We start from the raw sequence: 21,436 nt of genomic DNA, 5'->3' as shown, positions 1-21,436 counted from the left end.
TTTAAAAAATTAGCTACCAGAAATATATTCATGCAAATCACAAACTTCTAAGAGTATTTTTAAAATTTGTGACAAACTTAAAAAACAAATATTTTTTATCCTAATTTAAAAGAATATTTCGATTTTCAATCAAAACATTAGTAACTAATTAAATATTTGATTCTTACTAAATTCATGGAAAAAGTAATAGATTGCCATGAACTGTAAAGGCACAAAAGCGTTCACATTCAGAAAAATGTAACATTATTATATTTAAGAATCCTAAAAAAGCACATTAAACAACAAAGACCCACATGTAACAAGCGCCAAGAACTATGTACTTATGTGATTCACAATAAAAAACATCATATTAAGAATAAAAACCGAGGAAACAATTATCCAAAAATAAGGTCAACTGTACAGGTCAAGTTCAATGGCTAACAACCAACTTCTAAAAATATGGAAAAGCTTCCAGAAAAAAAATCATCTATATAGTACAAGGTAAACAAATAAACAATAACGATTCGTACTTCAAATTTTCCGACCAATTCACCAAATATACACTGCCATGGCCGCCAATATTGATATTCCAGTCCAGACTGCTAAAACAGTTTATCTTTACCATTCATCCATCTCTCAGTTATTTGCAAGCAGCAAACAGCAAGCTTCATTTGTATTTTCTAGTCTCATACCAAAGAAATTTGGCATACTAAACTTCTGGTGCAGATGTTTTCTTCCCATGCTTCTCATCTTCAACATCCTGAAAATTTCCCATAACATAATGAATCGAGATCGAGTCTTATAAATAAAAGACGTTGCAACTACAAAATTTTAGCAAACTTAAAGTCAAATGCCTATCTATCCCTATTTGCTCTCTATCTTCTTTTGTTTATAAAACACTTGATTTATCTCCATCAAGTTTCTATTCGCAAATGACCAAATCAGTTCTACAAAATATACATTTATACTATTAACTGATTTTCTTTTTATTTATTTGCAAATGAAAAAATAAAATAAAAAGTACTTACAGAATTTCCAATCTTGTCAAAATCATCATCATCGTCATCAAAGCCGTCCGCCCCGCCATCTAAAAGAGAAACAAGACACCCTCTAAGGAATTTGTTACAGAATACAGGACTTTATATTGAAACTCCAGTCACTAATCTCAGCAAGAAACCAAATGCTCAAGAAACCATTACACCTTAAAGATGAACGCTCTTAAAACAGAAAAGTGAAAGAATAGATGCCATATATCATTCTACAGAATTGTAACCTCCATCCCAAAACCTAACTAACTCATTGCTTACCTCTCATTCTTCACTATTCACTTGTATGGCATACAACCTCTAGCATTACCTATATTAGCTTCTTATGCCCTTGCCATGCAAACAAGGTAGATATTCCCCATGTCCCTCTTCCCCTTACACATATATCTCGTGGTTTAGCATAGAGTACTTAACATAATCAATAGGACGTGAAGATAACCAAAATCAGAGGTCATAGCAAATCATGACAGATAAACCTAGGAGCATAATCATGAAACACAATGTGGCCAAAAATTTCAAAATCAAGTCAACTCTCGGTAATGATAAGGCTAGGTGATTGATGGTGAACTGCCTAATGCTTTTGCATAAATTCCTACTGAACTGAGATGCGAAATTCAATTGTCTTACTAGACAGCTTGTTTCTGTATTGAAATCTTAAAAAAAATGAGTGATATACCTGGACCTTCATCACTGTCTTCAAGATCTCCAAGAAGAAACGTATCCAAGTCTTGCTCAGTAGAAGATGTCTTTGAAGATTTACTCTTCACATTGTTCCCTGTTGCTTCTACCTTTCCACTTCCTCCAGTAATTGTAGTTTGCTCTAACTTAGCCACAGTTTTATCTGCTGCATCTCTGAGCTGAACCTCCTCCATATATTTTTTCTCATACCTGATTGTATCATGTTAATATGAGGCTAACTTAAAAATGTTGTGTGCATGCATGCATGTCTATTTTTGGATATGTTCAACTTAAAAATGATGCAGCCAAAAGCAATGTCTGAATTGCAAAGATTAGATCACAATTTTCATTCTTGAATAAATAGAAAATACAGCTCTACTAAATTGATTAATATTTAACAGTTAAAGCTTACTCTTAACATGAATAAAGAAAGATGTTATCTGTAAGAAAAATTGATTTGAAGAAAAGGATGCTTATAAGATTATGTTGTTTTCACCATTTTCATTATGAAATCTTGAAAATAGGAACTCAAATGAAAATAAGATAATACTTCTGTGGAATTAATAGTGAAAAAACATATCAATGGAATTGAAACCATTGCAAAAACAAACTAAATGCTTCATATTTCAAAGGTAGATTCCATGGCACAAATTCCATTCCTAGGATAAATAACAGAATAACCCATTTGTACAACATTAAAATTATCAAATTGAACAAGTTGTTCCTCCAGCTTACCTCCTTCCTTACAAAGTGAATTTATTCATGTTCAAAAAGTTTGATTTTATAACACATAATAAAAGCCAGCAGAAAAGATTTTTATAATTCAAAGAATAAGGAAATGTACAGGGGGTGACCTAAAAAAATATTTCATAAAATGAACACTATTTCAACATCATTAAGATGGTTAACATAAATAAATCTTTATAACATGATGATATGAATTATGATACTTACGGTGCCACATGCGTGTTTACAAGAGTAAAATAAATCTTCCAAAAGTGTCGTTCTTTCATAGTACGAGGACATAATTCATATCTCAGCCTTGAAATTTCCTGAAAAGAAATATTGTTACAATTCTAAAATTTTATATTTGCTAGCCAATGTTGATTACATTTTCAATACACAGTTTCACTTTTAAATACTCGTGTTATATTGCATTCTCATGGTAAATGGTAACAGCGTACAAATACATCATTGCCATAATGCCATATAATGAAAGCCAGGTGTTACTTCTAAACAGTATCAATTCAAGGAAAACTAACTCCATAGCATGTTTGGAATATGGTATAGCTCAGTGTTTTAAAATATTGGTTATGGCGGCGCCATACAGAGGCCACGGCAACGTGGTTTTCACGGCGGGTGAAAAGGCGGGTGAAAAGGCGGCTGCAATTGCGGTGGCGCCATGGCGGAACGCCATTGAAATGGTGGAAATGGCGGGGGTTTTCGGATTTTTTGAAAAAAATTGGGGGTAATTGGGTAATTTAGGAAACCCTAAGTGATACCTGTGTAACCCTAATTAGCCTCTGTTATTCAAAAACTTCTCTTCCTCTCTTATTCATGTCAAAAACGGTTCTCCGTCTCTGTTCTCTCTTCTCTGTGCCTGCCGTCGGCGCCGATCTTCGCCGCTGCCCGTCGCTGTTCGTCGCCACCCATCGTTGCTGGTGGTCGCCACCCGTCGCCGCTGGTGGTTGCCGCCGCTCATCACCACAGTTCCCTCTCGTTCTGTTTTGTAGTTACATACATTCCCTTTTTTTCTTAGTTGTTCGTTCAGTTCATCGTCTCCTTCTCTTCCCATATAAACCTCTCTTCCTCCAATTTTTTTCCGTTCAGTTCAGTTCACTATGTCAACTTCCAGACCATCCCCTGATTCTAATACCCCTGCACATGTCCCTGCCCCTGCCCCTGCCCCTGTCTCTGCTGGTCATGCTGCCGGCACTGCTCCTGCTCATCCTGCAGCTGCTGTCCGTTCCAGTAGAATTGAAGCAATGGGGGGAAATGAGCGTACGGCAAATACTAGAAGAAGACAACAAAATATAAAAAGGAAACAACTTGCAGCTCCAAAGAGTGGACCAAGTTCATGAGAGCTAGAATTTAGATGGTTTATTTCATCATTCTTTAGTTTAAAGACATGATGAGACAATGGCTTTCGTCTTTCTTTTAAGTTTTTAGTTTTTATGTTCTATGTCTTATGTTTATTTGCTGAATTTCCTATTATATTTGCTGCATTAATTGGATGTCTTATGACTAGAAAAATGATTATATAGATTAGATTTTATAGTTTATTATATTTGCAATTTTGCTGCTTGTTTTTTTGTACATATATATGCATTTTTTAGGTAATCCGCCATTTCCGCCATTTTCCGCAACGCCATCCGCCATTATTTTACGGCGGATTTTTGGCTCACCGCCATGAGCCGCCATCCGCAATCAAAAACTATGGTATAGCTTAGGTTGTGTTTAATGCAGCTTATAAATAAATAAGCAAAAGCCAACTAAGATATTTTGGGGGAAAGAAAAAAGATCTTTTCTTAAAATTTAAGTTAAATCAAACATGTATACACCATATAGCCGGCAAATGTATGATGGTGAGAGTACAACAACCAGAAAAATAAAGAATGGAAAAAATAGGACGTGATGGCATGCATCTCTGAAGTATTCATCATTATTTGGCTTGAGCCTCAAGATTTACACTTCACATGTCTTTCGCACAATTGCAAAGCAAACACGTGAATTGAGATGCATCATAAAGCAATCACGCTTGACAATACACAGTAGACACTACAATTAAGAGATGGGTAATTTCACTTCTCTCACTGTCTTTCATCCTCATTGAATCAAATGCGTGAAAAAACCACCACATGCTTATTACAATCAACAAATTATACAGCAACCGAGAAAGCGTGCAACACAATTCCTCACATTAAACCCAATCAATTTCGTGACAAAGTCCCACTTAATCTAAACACACATCAACAAACTTAAAAAAACAAAAAATAAAAACCAGCTGAAAATATCTATAATATATATTATAAAAAATTGATCGGGTTTACATTCAGTGAGACTTTGTCACGAAATTGATTCGGTTTAATGTATATATATTATAAAAAAATAAGTAACACAAATGGTAATCAACACATGAAAAATCGATTATCAATAACAATAAAAAGGAAATGAATTACGGGGAAAATGCTGAATTTACCTTAACAGTGATAAGAACAAGTGTGGCATGTTTCTCTTGAAAATCATTGAGATCCTTCCGCACATTATTGGAAGCCACAGTGGGCACATCAGAGGCCTGCGGTTCATCTACATTAACCAAATCAACTCGCTCAAAACCAAAACAAAAATGGAGAATCAAATCATAGGAAAAACAATACAAAAGGATCACAATTTTTTATTTTATTTTCTGATTATAAAAAACTTGCCGAAACTGAGGGGAAAGTTCTGGAACGTGGTGGAAGTGAGTCCTCTGACGAAGGATCTGAGATCATCGGTGACGCCGAACTTCTCGAGGTCGTCGTCGTTGGGAAGAGACGGTGAGGAAGAAGAAGGCGCGGCTACAGCTGCGGCAGATGATGCGGTGGCAATGGCGGCGGAGATTTGGGGAGGAATGGTGATTCCGTCGGAGAGGGTCTTGATGCTGTCGGCGTGCTTGGCGGCCTCGGCGGCAATGGCGGCCTTGATCTCTTCGGCTCTCTTGGAGGCCTCGGCGGCGAGCTCCTTGGACTTCTTGGTGGTCTCGGAGACAAGATCGGCGAACCTAACGGAGGAAGTGGTGGCGGTGGCGGAGGAGGAGACGGCGGCGCCGATTTCTTGAGACTTTTTGGCGGCCTCTTCGGCGAAGATCTTAGCTCGCTTCCACAGGTCCTCCATTGTTGTTAGAGGTATGAGAGAGAGAGAGAGAGAGAGAGAGAGAGAGAGAGTTGAAGGAGGAGGAGAAGGAAGAAGAAGAAGATAGCGGAAGAAGGAAGAGCAACCGAAAAAACTTAAAAGAGAAATAAAAGATTGGGGGCTAAGGCATTACATAAGATGAGGGGTTTAATTTCCATTTATTTGTTAGTTATCAATAGGGAAAAAATATTTTTCACAAAAATGTTAGGTGTTCAAATACTTTTAGCAACTAAGTTTAATAAAACCTAAAAATTAATAAAAAGTCACAAAAAAAGGGTTAAAAAATTTAAATTTGGAAAAAAATGTGAGTTTTTGCTGAAAATGGAACTTTTTGGTGTATACACAAGTGGATGAGCATTGCAAATACAATAGGTGCAACACGCAGGTTACGTGCTGACTCAGCATGTATGCTATGTGATGGACACGTGGCACAATCAAAAGCTACATGTACCCTGCATGCTGTCCATGTGGCGAGCATCTAGCCAACACGCACCTTGCGTGTTGGAAACGTGTCAGGCATGCAAGCAACACGCATCCTACGTGTTGGACACATGCCAAACGTTGGTTAGATGGCTTTGCAACTTGAAACCTACGACTTGAGTCATTTGCCTATAAAAACGGAAGCTCGCTACTATTTTACTGCATTGCGAGAAAGGTGTTTTCCTCTACTTGTTGGTGTCATGGAGAGCACTGTAAATATAATGGTTTACCACAACGGTGAGATTATACGTAATACATATGAGGGCGTGAGCTTTGCTTGTGAGAGTACGTTTAGGTGTTTTCTCTACTTGTTGGTGTCATGGAGGGTACTACAATATAGTGGTTTACCACAACGGTGAGGTTATACATAATACATATGAAGGAGTGAGCTTTGCTTGTGAGAGTACATTTTCGTGTGTGGTTCCGTGCACTATAACGTTCGCAAAACTGCAGTATGGCTCTGTCAGAGCATAGAGAGTGATATTTTAAAGAGGGTGCAACATTCTCTACCGAAGTCCGACTGTCGTATTTGGTGGCCTAAAACAGTTTGAGGTTATGCCCATCGTTGACAAAACAAGTATTCGGCGGATGTTTCATATTTACCAGCAAACTCAGGTGCAACATCCAAGGATTGAGTTGTATATTGAGTTTATACATATAACTGTAAGATGATAGAACTGAAGCGTACAAAGGAATGAACAATGATAGCGACGAGGAGTTTGAAGCTACATATGAAGCCAGTGATGAGGACGAGGACGGCGATGGAAGAGGTGAGGCAGTCGCGGAAACTTTAGTGGTTCCACCTGCAGTTAGTCAACTGATGGACATTCCACCTTTTTATGCGTAGCTTAGATCTTGACGCCATGCATGCACTGGAGTTTCCCGAATATGTGGACATAGGTACGTGAGCAGTGGGTAGTATGTTTCCTTAATTTTGTTTTGACGAATTGATGAGCGGCAATTTATTCTTTTTATAGGTGTTGCTGACCTTGTGGACAGCGAGTTCAGGATCGAATGGAATACGGTTCTAGAAAATCAGTCATTGTGGCAATTCGGAGTTACACTATCTCTAAAGGAGTCAATTACATTGTTTATGAATCTGAGCCACAGACGTTCTATGCAAAATGCAAGACTATTGGACGTGGGTGCGATTGGCTTATCCAAGTCAGCTTGATACAGAATAAAGCTTACAGGGAGATTCGGAGATATAACGGGAGATACACATGTTCCATGGGAATGATCTCACAGGATCACTCCAAGTTTGACTCGGACACGATTGCTAAGGCTATGATGCCATTGGTTGAATCTGACCCATCCATAAAGGTGAAATCTGTAACGACCCAACTTCCAGAACGTCATGATCGTACCGAAAGTAAGGCGTTACCAACCTGCTTTCCTTTATTAACTATTTACTATTGAGCCTTTAGTTCGATATCACGATTTAGTTTTATAGAAAATTCCAGAAAAATTTGCTTTTATTATTTAAAATCATATAACAAACATTTCAAGTAATGATAATCACATAATTATTAATAATAGTATTATTATATAAAAGAATTTAAATAAAATTCAGGTACAACTCCTATCCCTCTGCATAAAATAAAAACCTTAAGCAATAAGGGCGAGAGAATTCTATGAAAGAAACTCAAGTCATAAACTTAATTCGTAAATAAATTCTAACAATCGCCCGCAGCTTCAAACTGAGTCTTCGAACCTGTATCACTGAAAGGGTGGAAGATTTTGGGGTGAGAACAAACCACACGTTCTCAGTAGGGAATGGGAATGCCGTAAAAGTAATGATTAACATGCAAATAATTAACATACTCAAGGAAGCTATATTTTTATCAAATATTTTTGAGAATACTTTTGGTTTTACTTTAATTAATTACCTCCTTCAAAATCTCTAAACTCAAAACAAATTCTAGAATATAAAATTGGTCCCATTAACAATTTATCAGCCACAAACAGCATCGCTCAATCATTACAATAACTAAATAAACCAGCAACATAAGTAATACAGCCGAACCAAAATTCATGAATATCACTCCTCAGTACTTTACTAAGTTCACAACTTCAACAAAAATATTCAATCAAACACACAAGCAAGTCAGCAAAACAAATAGTACAATCACAAGGAAAAAAAAGATAAGCAACACAATCAAATGCAAATGCACAAACAAGGATGATGCATGTCTAGCCCTAGTGCAGGTAATGAGCTCATCTGTCGGTTACTAACCCACTTCCGACGTTATCCAACAACCTCTGTCTGGATAAGGCTTTCCTATTGGCTATACCCCTGTGTACAGGAAATAACCCCTCTGCCACCACAGGGTCCACTGCACGCATGAAATAACACATCTGCCACTGCAGGGATGTACGCCGACACACCTTCTGTATACAGGAAATAACCCCTCTGCCACTACAAAAATGGAACAGGTGGTCATGGTACTTCTGTAGCAGGAAATAACTCATCTGCCTTACAGAAATAAAATATGGATCTGTACCGTAGGAAAGCGTTCTCAGTGATCACTCCATTATCTATCTGACTGCCTCACTGCAGCAGATGATCATACAAGTATATCTGGAGTTGCCTTAACGCAACAAATGAATAAACACATCTCTTGGGTTGCCTCAAGCAACAAATCATCACATAATCATTCTCATTATCATCATTCATTATCATTCTCATTATTCATCATCACTTTGACATTCTTATGCAGTACCTCTTTTTTCTCTGTTCACTTATGCTATTCAAATTCAATCATACTATACAAACTTTACATCTTTCATTTTTACAACATCTTTAGCTCAAACCATTTCTCTTCATCATTCGGATTCAAATATTATAAAATTCACCAAACTCCTGAAAAGTAATCCTTTATTTCAAGCCCAAATCATAACCCTTTTCATATTGAATCAAACTCAACATAATTCCTTTCTTAAATAATTCAAATTTGAAACATAAACCTTTTCTTGGTAATTCCAAATTCAAAATAGTATAATTCTTCTCTTATTTAGATAAAACTCAAATAATATAATTTTTCAAGTTCAAATTTTCTAAAATGACTTCTCAAATAAAACCTCAGGTTTTTATAAAATTTCGACAGCACCTCTCCTAAAACTCGGATTTAACCACCCTTACGGGTTCCCTCTTTCTCAACATCTCATCAAACCTTTCTCAACAATTTCCACAATAATATATTCTCAAAAATATTTGATAATAGTATAGAAAATCTATTTCTCAAATTCCATATCCAAGTAATCACCAAAACATCGGCAATCTAATTTCAGTTTTATTTTTAAAATATCAAACGAATTCGGAATTACGCAAACCTTGTATCCATGCGACCGTCTCGGATTAAGCTTTCTATTAAACCAAAAATCACAATTTTTCGCTGGCTCTAGCTTTAGAAATATAAGCAAAACCGTGACTGCTCTGTAGTATCTTAAAACCAGAAGACAGCAGCAGCGTATAATATTCGAAATTTCATATAAAATCCAAATTAAATCCAACCACCTTCAAAATTAATGTGGTTAAACATAACTTATCCAAATTTCTTTCTCAATTAGTTCCAAGGTCATACCATTTTTAATGAAGGAGTTATGTAGCTTGGAAGTTAAGTAATTTTCTGCTGAAATCTGTTTTACAAATCATTGAACACAACCTCTTCCAAGTCCCATAACTCACTGATTAAAACATGGAAAACCCTAAAATTTAAATCATATATACTAACCATACTCAAATTTTACCTCCAATTGGTTGCATCTCAATATAATTCCAGAATTAAAAATTATAAAGGCTCAAAGTTACTGATTTAGAAAACAAAACCTGATTTTTACTGCATAATACATCTTACTTTAAAAATTCATATCTTTAAAACCACAACTCTAACAATTCTAAATTTTTATGAAATTAGAATACTAAGACCAGAGTTTCATTTAAAATTGGTTCCATTTCAAAATTCAAACTGGGGAATTTTTAATAGAGGAAACAAGTTGCTGCTCTCTTAAGCGTCCTGCAGAAAACTAGATTTGGCATTCCTAATTCAAAAATTTACCATAAATCATAAACTTAATGAAAAAATCCTCAAGTTCACCAGTCCAGCTTCCTATATTCCAAAGCTTAATCCAGACTTGTTCCCATGCAATTCCGATCATCACAGAATTAGTTTTAGATTTTCAAAGTCTCCGGCTTTATTTAAAAGTAATGCAGAAAATCAAGTTTTACATTTTAACTTTGAAAAATCTTAACTAGTTCTATAGTTAATGCAAACTTCCCAAAATTGAATCCCAACAACAACTTTAATTACAGTTTACTCAGCCTTTACTCTCATATCATTTCGATTATCGTTGAATAACTGATTCACTTCCAAAGTCATCTTTTAATCTCAAAAATCAGATTTTCAGCAACTAGTTCAACATTTTAAGATTCAATCTTCCAATTATTCCTTAAGCCCAACTTCAATTAATCACTAACTAAACCCATTACAATAAACTAACTCAACAGTAATAGTTTCAATTTGACCCATCAAAATACCAAAATCACAATAATCTCTCATCAAACAATTTATAATTCAATATCACAAAATCAACAAATTCAACCAAAGTTCCAATAAAAAATCTCAATCATTCCAATCATAATTTCAGCCACAAAACTCAACTAATTCAGTATAATCATATAAAGTCCGAGCTTTTCAATAATTCCATCCATATCAGAGAAAACAATATCAATTACAACTTCAAACACTCACAACAAAGCCCAAAGACATTCGCAGCCTTAACCTGAATTCAATAATCCAATTGAAGCACTAAAACATCATCAAACTTACTCCAAATTTCACAACCTCAAACCAAGCTTATTTCTATCAATTAGTCTCTCATAACAACAAAACTAATTACATTCACAGCAATAATCAAAACTCAATTCATCAGTTATCCGTACCACAGCTTTTCAATAATTAACTCGGCATATTTCAATTTAATAAACTATACTAAATTAATCATTATTCACAACAGCATCTAAATTCAATCACAGCTCAGAATAATCACAACAACTAACTAATTTCAAATGCATTTCAAATCATTCGTGTCAATTAAGAAATTTTTAACCATTTGCACTTATCCAAATAACTTTGTAGGCATTCTAAATTAAAAACGTTAAATCCCCTACCTCAGAGTGTCAAAATTTGCAGAATTTAAACGCAACACACCCAGTATTCCAAATCCACAGCAGCAGTGGTAGTTTTGGCATCTCTAATCGACAACAGTGGCATTGTGTCAGACTTTGGCACCCGTTCTGTTCTTATGGCAGCCATAGTGGTGGTCCTGGGCAGCTCCGGTGGCAGTGGAAAGCCTTAGTGTCAGCCAAACAACGATGGTAACGGCTCATAGTGGATCTAGAGCAAGGACAGAGCAACAAAACCAACAGTTCCCGCAGTGGCGGTGGCTTCTTCTCAGATTCCAGAAACTAGAAGCAGAGGTAGAACTGGCGAGCGCTCCTCCTCCAGCGGCGGCTTGGTGAGACGCGGCAGCAGCAGAGTGCGGCAACGGCGGCGCTGCAGCTCAGTAACGGCTACGCGGTGGCAGCTCGCAAGGATGGCGACGGCAACCCGCAGCGCTGACAGCGACAAGGCTGGTCGCGGCTTCTCTTCGTGCGTCTCTCTCTCTTCGCGATTATGTTCCCTCGACGGAGGCTTGTGGACGGATCGGCAGTAACGCAAGCTTGTGGCTCCGTGGACGGGACGGCACTATGAAGCAGCTCGACGGCAAGCTCCAGGGTGGCGACAGCGACGGCAGACAACATCTCTTCTCTCTCGGACGCAGGCTCTCTCCTCTCTACCCTTCACGCTTGACGGCAACCGCTCAGTGGAGGCGACGGCGTAGGCAAGACGTGGCGGTGGCGGCGACGGTGGTACCAGGCCGGCGACACTCTTCTTCCCTTCCGCCAGCGCTATCTCTTCCTCTGGTCCCCTCTCTGCGCGTGTGTGTTTGTTGCGTTGAGGGAGGGTGAGGCTGCGGCTGTGTGGTGTAGAGGAGGGGGTTAAGGTCTCTGATTGGGAATTAGGGTTAGAAATTAGGGATTTTATAAAGAAATATGGATGGATATGAATAGATATTTTGATAAAATTGGAGGATAGACTAATTTTAAAACCAAATATACTTTATTAAAAATATTTAAGAACATTTTTTATCAACATATTTCTAAGCTCAATCAATTATTTCTAATTTAAAATATAAAATGAACATATTAATCACATTTTTATAAAATATAGTTGAAACTTAATATTAATTATTCAAATTGAATGATATAACTTTCTATTATTTTTCTATCACCGAAACTTTAATTTCAATTTATAAAATAACTAATTATAATAAAAATTATACATAAATATTAATTGACTTAAACTTAAAGTATTTATAAAAATCAAACTAATCATTTCTAATAAATTAATCTCTAAGAGTACAAATTAATAACTTAATTCATTCAAAATAGAATTTATTTAAATTAAATTATATAATTCTTCTTATTTTTCAATTACCAAAATTATAATTTCAATTATACCAAATATCTAATAAAGATTATATAAAAATTCTAATTAATTTAAATTCCAATTATCAAGAAATTCTATTTAATTACCTTTAGCAAAATAATTTTCTTAAAATAAATCACAAATAACTAATTATTTGATTTTCAAAAACTAGGGTTGTTACATTCCACTCACCTTAGAAAAATTTTCGCCCTCGAAAATTGCTAGAATAAAATAAGTTCAAACTGAAATCAAAGAAAGCAGAATATATGGACAGAAACATAGGCATTGCCAAGGATGAAAATTCAAAGAGTTACGTAAGAAATCAGATTCATAGGCAAGCAAAGGTATACAAGAATGACAAGGTATGGTTGGAAAATAATCAAATCACATTCTAAGGAGAAAATTCAAACCAGAGAATTCCAATGAAAGCAACAAAGAAAAGGATAGCATGAGTTCATGTGGCACGAATAAAGATTATACATCGAATCGAAGCTAACTTCATAACTTCTAACGCTCCTAAACCCTGTGAATCGCATTACCTATTCTTCTATTTCGTCTATGATAACTCATTACTGATCCCATATACATAAATCATTAGTATTAAGTTGGCCAGACCTAAGACCATGAAGTATGAAATGGTAACCTAACAGCATTAATCATCAGACAGTCATGCATATAAAACTCAAACTCTTGTTATCAGAACAAGTCACAAAGCATGACAGACACTCAGAGTATGCAGTGAAGCATAGTCAGTCCATTCCCAAGGCTCTAACGGGAACGAACTGCTCTGATACCATTTGTAATGACCCAACTTCCAGAACGTCATGATCGTACCGAAAGTAAGGCGTTACCAACCTGCTTTTCTTTATTAACTATTTACTATTGAGCCTTTAGTTCGATATCGCGATTTAGTTTTATAGAAAATTCTAGAAAAATTTGCTTTTATTATTTAAAATTATATAACAAACATTTCAAGTAATGATAATCACATAATTATTAATAATAGTATTATTATACAAAAGAATTTAAATAAAATTCAGGTACAACTCCTATCCCTCTGCATAAAATAAAAACCTTAAGTAATAAGGGCGAGGGAATTCTATGAAAAAAACTCAAGTCATAAACTTAATTCGTAAATAAATTCTAACAATCGCCCGTAGCTTCAAACTGAGTCTTCGAACCTGTATCACTGAAAGGGTGAAAGATTTTGGGGTGAGAACAAACCACACGTTCTCAGTAGGGAATGGGAATGCCGTAAAAGTAATGATTAACATACAAATAATTAACATACTCAAGGAAGCTATAATTTTATCAAATTTTTTGAGAATACTTTTGATTTTACTTTATCTAATTAATTACCTCCTTCAAAATCACTAAACTCAAAACAAATTCTAGAATATAAAATTGGTCACATTAACAATTTATCAGCCACAAACAGCATCGCTCAATCATTGCAATAACTAAATAAACCAGCAACATAAGTAATACAGCCGAACCAAAATTCACGAATATCACTCCTCAGTACTTTACTAAGTTCACAGCTTCAACAAAAATTTTCAATCAAACACACAAGCAAGTCACCAAAACAAATAGTACAATCATAAGGAAAAAAAAAGATAAGCAACACAATCAAATGCAAATGAACAAACAAGGATGATGCATGTCTAGCCCTAGTGCAGGTAATGAGCTCATCTGTCGGTTACTAACCCACTCTCGACGTTATCCAGCAACCTCTGTCTGGATAAGGCTTTCCTATTGGCTATACCCCTGTGTACAGGAAATAACACCTCTGCCACCACAGGGTCCACTGCACGCAGGAAATAACACATCTGCCACTGCAGGGATGTATGCCGACACACCTTCTGTATACAGGAAATAACCCCTCTGCCACTACAGAAATGGAACAGGTGGTCACGGTACTTTTGTAGCAGGAAATAACTCCTCTGCCTTACAGAAATAAAATATGGATCTGTACCGTAGGAAAGCGTTCTCAGTGATCACACCATTATCTATCTGACTGCCTCACTGCAGCAGATGATCATACAAGTATATCTGGAGTTGCCTTAACGCAACAAATGAATAAACACATCTCTTGGGTTGCCTCAAGCAACAAATCATCACATAATCATTCTCATTATCATCATTCATTATCATTCTCATTATTCATCATCACTTTGACATTCTTATGCAGTACCTCTTTTTTTCTCTGTTCACTTATGCTATTCAAATTCAATCATACTATACAAACTTTACATATTTCACTTTTACAACATCTTTAGCTCAAGCCATTTCTCTTCATCATTCGGATTCAAATATTATAAAATTCACCAAACTCCTGAAAAGTAATCCTTTATTTCAAGCCCAAATCATAACCTTTTTCATATTGAATCAAACTCAACATAATTCCTTTCTTAAATAATTCAAATTTGAAACATAAACCTTTTCTTGGTAATTCCAAATTCAAAATAGTATAATTCTTCTCTTATTTAGATAAAACTCAAATAATATAATTTTTCAAGTTCAAATTTTCTAAAATGACTTCTCAAATAAAACCTCAGGTTTTTATAAAATTTCGACAGCACCTCCCCTAAAACTCGGACTTAACCATCCTTACGGGTTTCCTCTTTCTCAACATCTCATCAAACCTTTCTCAACAATTGCCACAATAATATATTCTCAAAAATATTTGATAATAGTATAGAAAATCTATTTCTCAAATTCCATATCCAAGTAATCACCAAAACATCGGCAATCTAATTTCAGTTTTATTTTTAAAATATCAAACGAATTCGGAATTACGCAAACCTTGTATCCATGCGACCGTCTCGGATTAAGCTTTCGCGGCTTCTCTTCGTGCGTCTCTCTCTCTTCGTGATTATGTTCCCTCGACGGAGGCTTGTGGACGGATCGGCAGTAACGCAGGCTTGTGGCTCCGTGGACAGGATGGCACTGTGAAGCAGCTCGACGGCGAGCTCCAGGGTGGCGACAGCGACGGCAGACAACATCTCTTCTCTCTCGGACGCAGACTCTCTCCTCTCTACCCTTCACGCTTGACGGCAACCGCTCAGTGGAGGCGACGGCGCAGGAAAGACGTGGTGGTGGCGGCGACGGTGGTACCAGGCCGGCGACACTCTTCTTCCCTTCTGCCGGCGCTATCTCTTCCTCCGGTCTCCTCTCTGCGCATGTGTGTTTGTTGCATTGAGGGAGGGTGAGGCTGCGGCTGTGTGGTGTAGAGGAGGGGGTTAGGGTTTCTGATTGGGAATTTAGGGTTAGGGTTTCCAATTTGGGAATTAGGGTTAGAAATTAGGGATTTTATAAAGAAATATGGATGGATATGAATAGATATTTTGATAAAATTGGAGGATAGAGTAATTTTAAAACCAAATATACTTTATTAAAAATATTTAAGAACATTATTTATCAACATATTTCTAAGCTCAATCAATTATTTCTAATTTAAAATATAAAATGAACATATTAATCACATTTTTATAAAATATAGTTGAAACTTAATATTAATTATTCAAATTGAATGATATAACTTTCTATTATTTTTCTATCACCGAAACTTTGATTTCAATTTATAAAATAACTAATTATAATAAAAATTATACATAAATATTAGTTGACTTAAACTTAAAGTATTTATAAAAATCAAACTAATCATTTCTAATAAATTAATCTCTAAGAGTACAAATTAATAACATAATTTATTCAAAATAGAATTTATTTAAATTAAATTATACAATTCTTCTTATTTTTTAATTACTAAAATTATAATTTCAATTATACCAAATATCTAATAAAGATTATATAAAAATTCTAATTAATTTAAATTCCAATTATCAAGAAATTCTATTTAATTACCTTTAGCAAAATAATTTTCTTAAAATAAATCACAAATAACTAATTATTTGATTTTCAAAAACTAGGGTTGTTACAAAATCTATAATTGCGGAAGTCCAAGCAAGATTCAACTACACTATTAGTTACCGAAAGGCTTGTTGGCAAAGCAGAAGTCGATAGTAAAAGTTTTCGGTGGATCGAAAGAATCTTACGGAGCTTTTCTGTTGTGGTTCTCCGTAATGGTCCAGAAGATGCCTGGTTCACAAGTCCAAATAGAAACACGACCCCCGTATAACAGGAGTGAAGAGGTGGCGAGTGTTAGGATACTTCATCGGGTATTTTGGAATTTCAATCCATGCATAAGAGCCTTCAAATATTGCAAGCCATTGGTTCAAGTTGACGGCACCTACCTATATAGAAAATATAAAGGTTGCCTTTTGGTTGCAGTTGCGCAAGATAAGATTCAAAACACGGTGCTGATTGCTTTTGCCATCGTAGAGGGTGAGACCGCTGATGTGTGACACTTTTTTCTTAGTAATTTACGAAGGCATGTTGTAAGAAGAGATAGCGTGGGTATAATCTCTTATCGTCATGAGTCAATCTGGGCAGCAGTAAATCGTAGCAGAGGTGATTGGAAACCTCTGAGAGCATGGTGCTTGTTTTGTATTCGGCACATTAGTAGTAATTTCTTGAGGGAATTCAAGGCCTCGTATTTGCAAAAGCTTGTGGTCAACATTGGGTATTCAAGGACGGTGGAGGAGTACAACGTCAACTACAAGAGGTTGCAAGAACGAGGTGAGGCATATGCCCGTTGGTGCGACAACATCAAACTACCTCAGTGTATGTTGGCATTTGACGAGGGACATTGATGGGGCCACATGACGATGAACCTTGTCTAATGCATTAATTCAGTGTTGAAGGGTGCCCGAAATCTGCCTGTCTTGGTGCTCGTTTGAGTAATATATTATCGGTTGAACGAGCTATTTACGCAGAAGAATATTGAGGCTTACTAGCGGAAGTGTGCTAGATTTACTTACTCTCAATTTTACCACTCAGCGGATAAAGGAAAATATGCAACATGCAGGAAACATAGTTGTGCACCGATTTGATAGAAGAAACGAGGTGTTTAAGGTGTGCGAAATGCCAAGCGGCCGAGTGTTAGTAGTTGATCTTGCACGTTGGAGATGTGACTATGGGCATTTTCAGGTGGAGCGACTTCCACGTCGCCATGTTATTGTGAGCTGTGCTAAGTAGCGCCTCGATTGGCAGGTGTATGTCGAAAATTTGCAAGGTCTATAAAATTGAGTTTCTCCCGTTGGGTGACACAGAATCATAGCCTGATTACCTAGGACCGACGATGGTCGCAAATCCTGCCTTGAGACGAAAGTCAGAAGGTCGTCCCAAATTGACTCGCTATTTGAATGAAATGGATTCACGGGAAATGCGTAGTCCCCGAGTATGCCGTCTTTGCGGGACACAGGATCATAGTGGCAGTGGTGGTTCATAGGGTTTATTTTTAGTTGTAGAGGTCATTTGTTCGTTGTAGTTGGATTATGAATTTCTAAGTTTATGTATTTTTAAGTTAATATATTTGAATTCTTGATAAACTAATGTATCTTCAGTTTTAGGGTTTATAGATTAAATAAACTAATTTCGCATCGACTGAATATTAATTACAATGGATACAAAGATTAAATAATACTGAGTTCAACTCAACTGAAGGCGCATACAACTAATACAAAGAGTAAATAGAAGAAGTTCAACTAAGTTTAGGCTAAGTTTAGGGTTTTATGGTTTAGGGTTTAGGCTAAGTTTGACTAAACTGAAGACGACCACTAATACAAAGAGTAAATAGAATAAGTTCAACTAATCAGCTCTCTTCTTAAAAAACCCTATCGCCTTGTTTGCTATCTTGTTAACACTTGACAAAGTAAACCTGTTCGGTGGACAGACACCTATCAGTAGATTGTATTGATGACCAACTGCCTGTCCTTCTACTAGACCTGACCCACCTGCTTCTGCCGGAGCGGAAGGACCAAGGATATACTCGTCAACAACCTCCTGCTGTGTTGGTGCATTCAAGTCAAGACCCCTCAGAGCCTTTGTTCGCACATTTACATGACCGGTACCGATCTCAAGATGCGGATTGATGCAACCACTCACTCGACTATTGGGTATGGGGGTACGATGGCTTCAACGAGCTAAACTATCCACTGATGCCCGGTGTGACTGCGGCAACTGCTATGATGCCACTGCTGGGATGAGATATTCATCAAGAGGACTACCACTAGCAAGGAAACGTGTGATTATAACATCATCCGCAGACGTATCTACCTGTGGTAACAATTGGGGAAAGTCTACAAACTCGAATCCTAGATGGTTATGCTCACTGTGAGGCAAGCATTGGTGCTCGCTGTGGTACTGGCTGTGGTGGCTGTGATGGTTGTGATGGTTGTGGTGGCTGTGATGGCTGTGGTGGTTGTGATGGCTATGATGGTTGTGATGGCTGAGGTAGTTGTAGGCGATGATAAGGAAATGGCTGGAACACTGCATATGGCTGTTGGGGTGGCTATTGAGGAATGACTTCGACAACCTCAGGTACATCCAGAATAATCTATGGTACCAACTATAGTAATCGGCAGACGTGCTAAAGTCGGGAATTGGTTGCAGATTCCTATCTCGCAACCGACTGTTACAGTGATTCCCCCATTTATGAATCCATTCTTCGAGTATGGTTCTCCAATCATGGCACTGTACTCCCTGAAGTGTGTAACAATGCTAGTCAACAGGGATGGCCTGTGCCGGCTGATGAGTGGATATTTTATACCCTTTTTGGTACTATTTTCTTAGTGTTTTCAGTTATATTTTATTAAATTTTACCAAGTTTTAGTATGTTTTAGTGTGAAAATTCATATTTGGATGCTACTTTGAGTTTTTGTATTTTTTCTATGATTTTAGGTATTTTTGTGTGAAATTAGCAAGTTTTGGCCAAGTCTGATTCGGAGGTAAAGAAAGGATAGCAGATGCTGTCAAGTCCTGACCTCCATATATTCAAACGAGCATTTCTGGAGCTACAGAGGTCCAATTGACACACTCTCAACGGCGTTGGAAAGCTAACTTCTAGGGCTTTTCAGAAAAATATAATAGTCTCTACTTTTCTTTGGAGACGACTGCCTAAAACGGGCGTTGAACGCCCAACTTACCCCCTTTCTGGCGTTCAACGACCATGAAGGACTAAGGCCAGCGTTGAACGCCCAAACTGGCGTTCAACACCACCAAGGGAGCAAGGCAGTGTGTTTACACTCCCTAGTGGGCATTCAATGCCCACTAATCCAAGTTAGATGCTAAGCTCAGCCCAAACACTCACTAAGTAGGCCCAGAAGTGGATTTTTGCACTCTTTAGCATAGATGATCTCATTTTTGTAATTTTTAATTAAAAATAATATCTTTTTAGGTCTAGCATTTATTATTAGATTAGTATTTAAAAGAAAGAGGAGGCACCCATTCAGGAGGGACGCCTCCCAGGAGGGAGTCAGACACTTCTCTGTTTTCTCTGTACATTATGAGCAACTAAACCTCCTCGGTTAAGGATATGAGCTTTGCTCATTCCTATGGATTAATATCATTACTTTTCTACTTTAATATATGTTTGATTCCATTCCATGATATATTTTTGTTCTCCATCTTTATGAATCTGGGATGGAACGAGAGTATGACCCCTTATTCTACATGAGCTCTTGCGAAGCCTTAGCCGAATAGTATTGAGCTACAGCTCGAGAGTACATCATAGGTTCCAAGAGAGTATCTGGGCTAATTGGGATATGTGACATGAAATCTCGTTAGTCATGGGTAATTGAGGTCTCTGTGGCGTTAAGGCTAGAATACAGAGTATCATTCTCCGATCCAGAAGATCTGACCTTGTCTGTGGTGTTTTAAGTAGGATCACCAGAGATTGAATTGTGTGAGCTTCACCCTCGTTCAGATTGGATGACCATTAGCACCGGCGTGTGATCTGGATCAGAGGAGATTAATGACCACTAGCCTCGGCTTTAATCGCTTACAGCCTTGCCATTGAATGAATCACTCATTGTTAAAGTGGTCAGTAAGAAGTATTAATCCGGAAGAACAAGCATCTCCAAGGCCTTAACTGATTTCCCTTTGTTGTTCTACACCAATTCCATATTGCTTTCTTTATTGTTTGTTTATGTGCCTACGACAACAACAATTATCTTTCTATTTCGCCTGACTAAGATCTGCAAGATAACCACAGCTTGCTCAATCCAACAATCCTCGTGGGATCGACCCTCACTTACCTGAGGTATTACTTGGACGACCCGGTGCACTTGCTGGTTCAGTTGTGTGAGTTCTAATTTCGAGCACCAAGTTTTTGGCGCCGTTGTCGGGGATTGTTCGTGATTGACAACTACCAGTTGTCTTGCTCCTTAGATCAGGTACTTCTACTTGGTGTTCGAAATTTTTTTTGTTTTTTTCTTTGTTTGATTTTAAAATTTTTAAGTTTGGTGTCTTTTAGTGTTTTTTCTTTTCAATTTTTCGAAAATCAGTGTCTTTGATTTCAAAATTTTTAAGTTTGGTGTCCATCTAGTGTTGTTCTTTTCTTTTTAATTTTTAATTTTTTGAAAATTTTCAATTTAAATTAAAAAAAATTTTAAGTTTGGTGTCTTGATTAGTAATCTTGTTTTTCTTGTTTAACTTTTCTATCTTTAAAATCTTTATCTTATCTTTTTTATTTGATTTTCAAAATTTTGTTATCTTATCTTTTCTTTTAAATTCAATTTTTAAAAGTTTAATATTTGGTTAGTTTTTCTTTCTTTAAAATTTGAATTTCAAAATCTTTCTTTGACTTTCTCTTTTTAAATTTGAAAATTTTCAAAATCAAATTTCTTGTCTTAAATTTTAAATCTTATCTTATCTTGTTTAACTTTTTCTTTCCAAATTTAATTTTTAAAATCTTTGATTGACTCTTTC

The 21,436-nt window shown here is 36.6% G+C and overlaps 1 protein-coding gene across 1 annotated transcript; it reads right to left on the bottom strand.

Annotated features, from left to right (window-relative positions):
* Positions 1–296: 296 nt before the first annotated feature.
* On the bottom strand, positions 297–5,799 carry LOC112750426 (uncharacterized). The gene is made up of 6 exons (XM_025799139.2): positions 5,129–5,799; positions 4,903–5,009; positions 2,658–2,755; positions 1,702–1,913; positions 1,008–1,066; positions 297–739 (listed from the first exon to the last, which is right to left on the bottom strand). The coding sequence occupies exons 1-6, from the start codon at positions 5,574–5,576 to the stop codon at positions 689–691; spliced, it is 975 nt and encodes a 324-aa protein (XP_025654924.1). The 5' UTR covers positions 5,577–5,799; the 3' UTR covers positions 297–688.
* Positions 5,800–21,436: the final 15,637 nt, after the last annotated feature.

This window comes from Arachis hypogaea, chromosome 15, assembly GCF_003086295.3.
Source record: "Arachis hypogaea cultivar Tifrunner chromosome 15, arahy.Tifrunner.gnm2.J5K5, whole genome shotgun sequence".
Lineage (NCBI taxonomy): Eukaryota > Viridiplantae > Streptophyta > Magnoliopsida > Fabales > Fabaceae > Arachis > Arachis hypogaea.
This window is presented reverse-complemented; position numbering and strand designations above follow the sequence as displayed.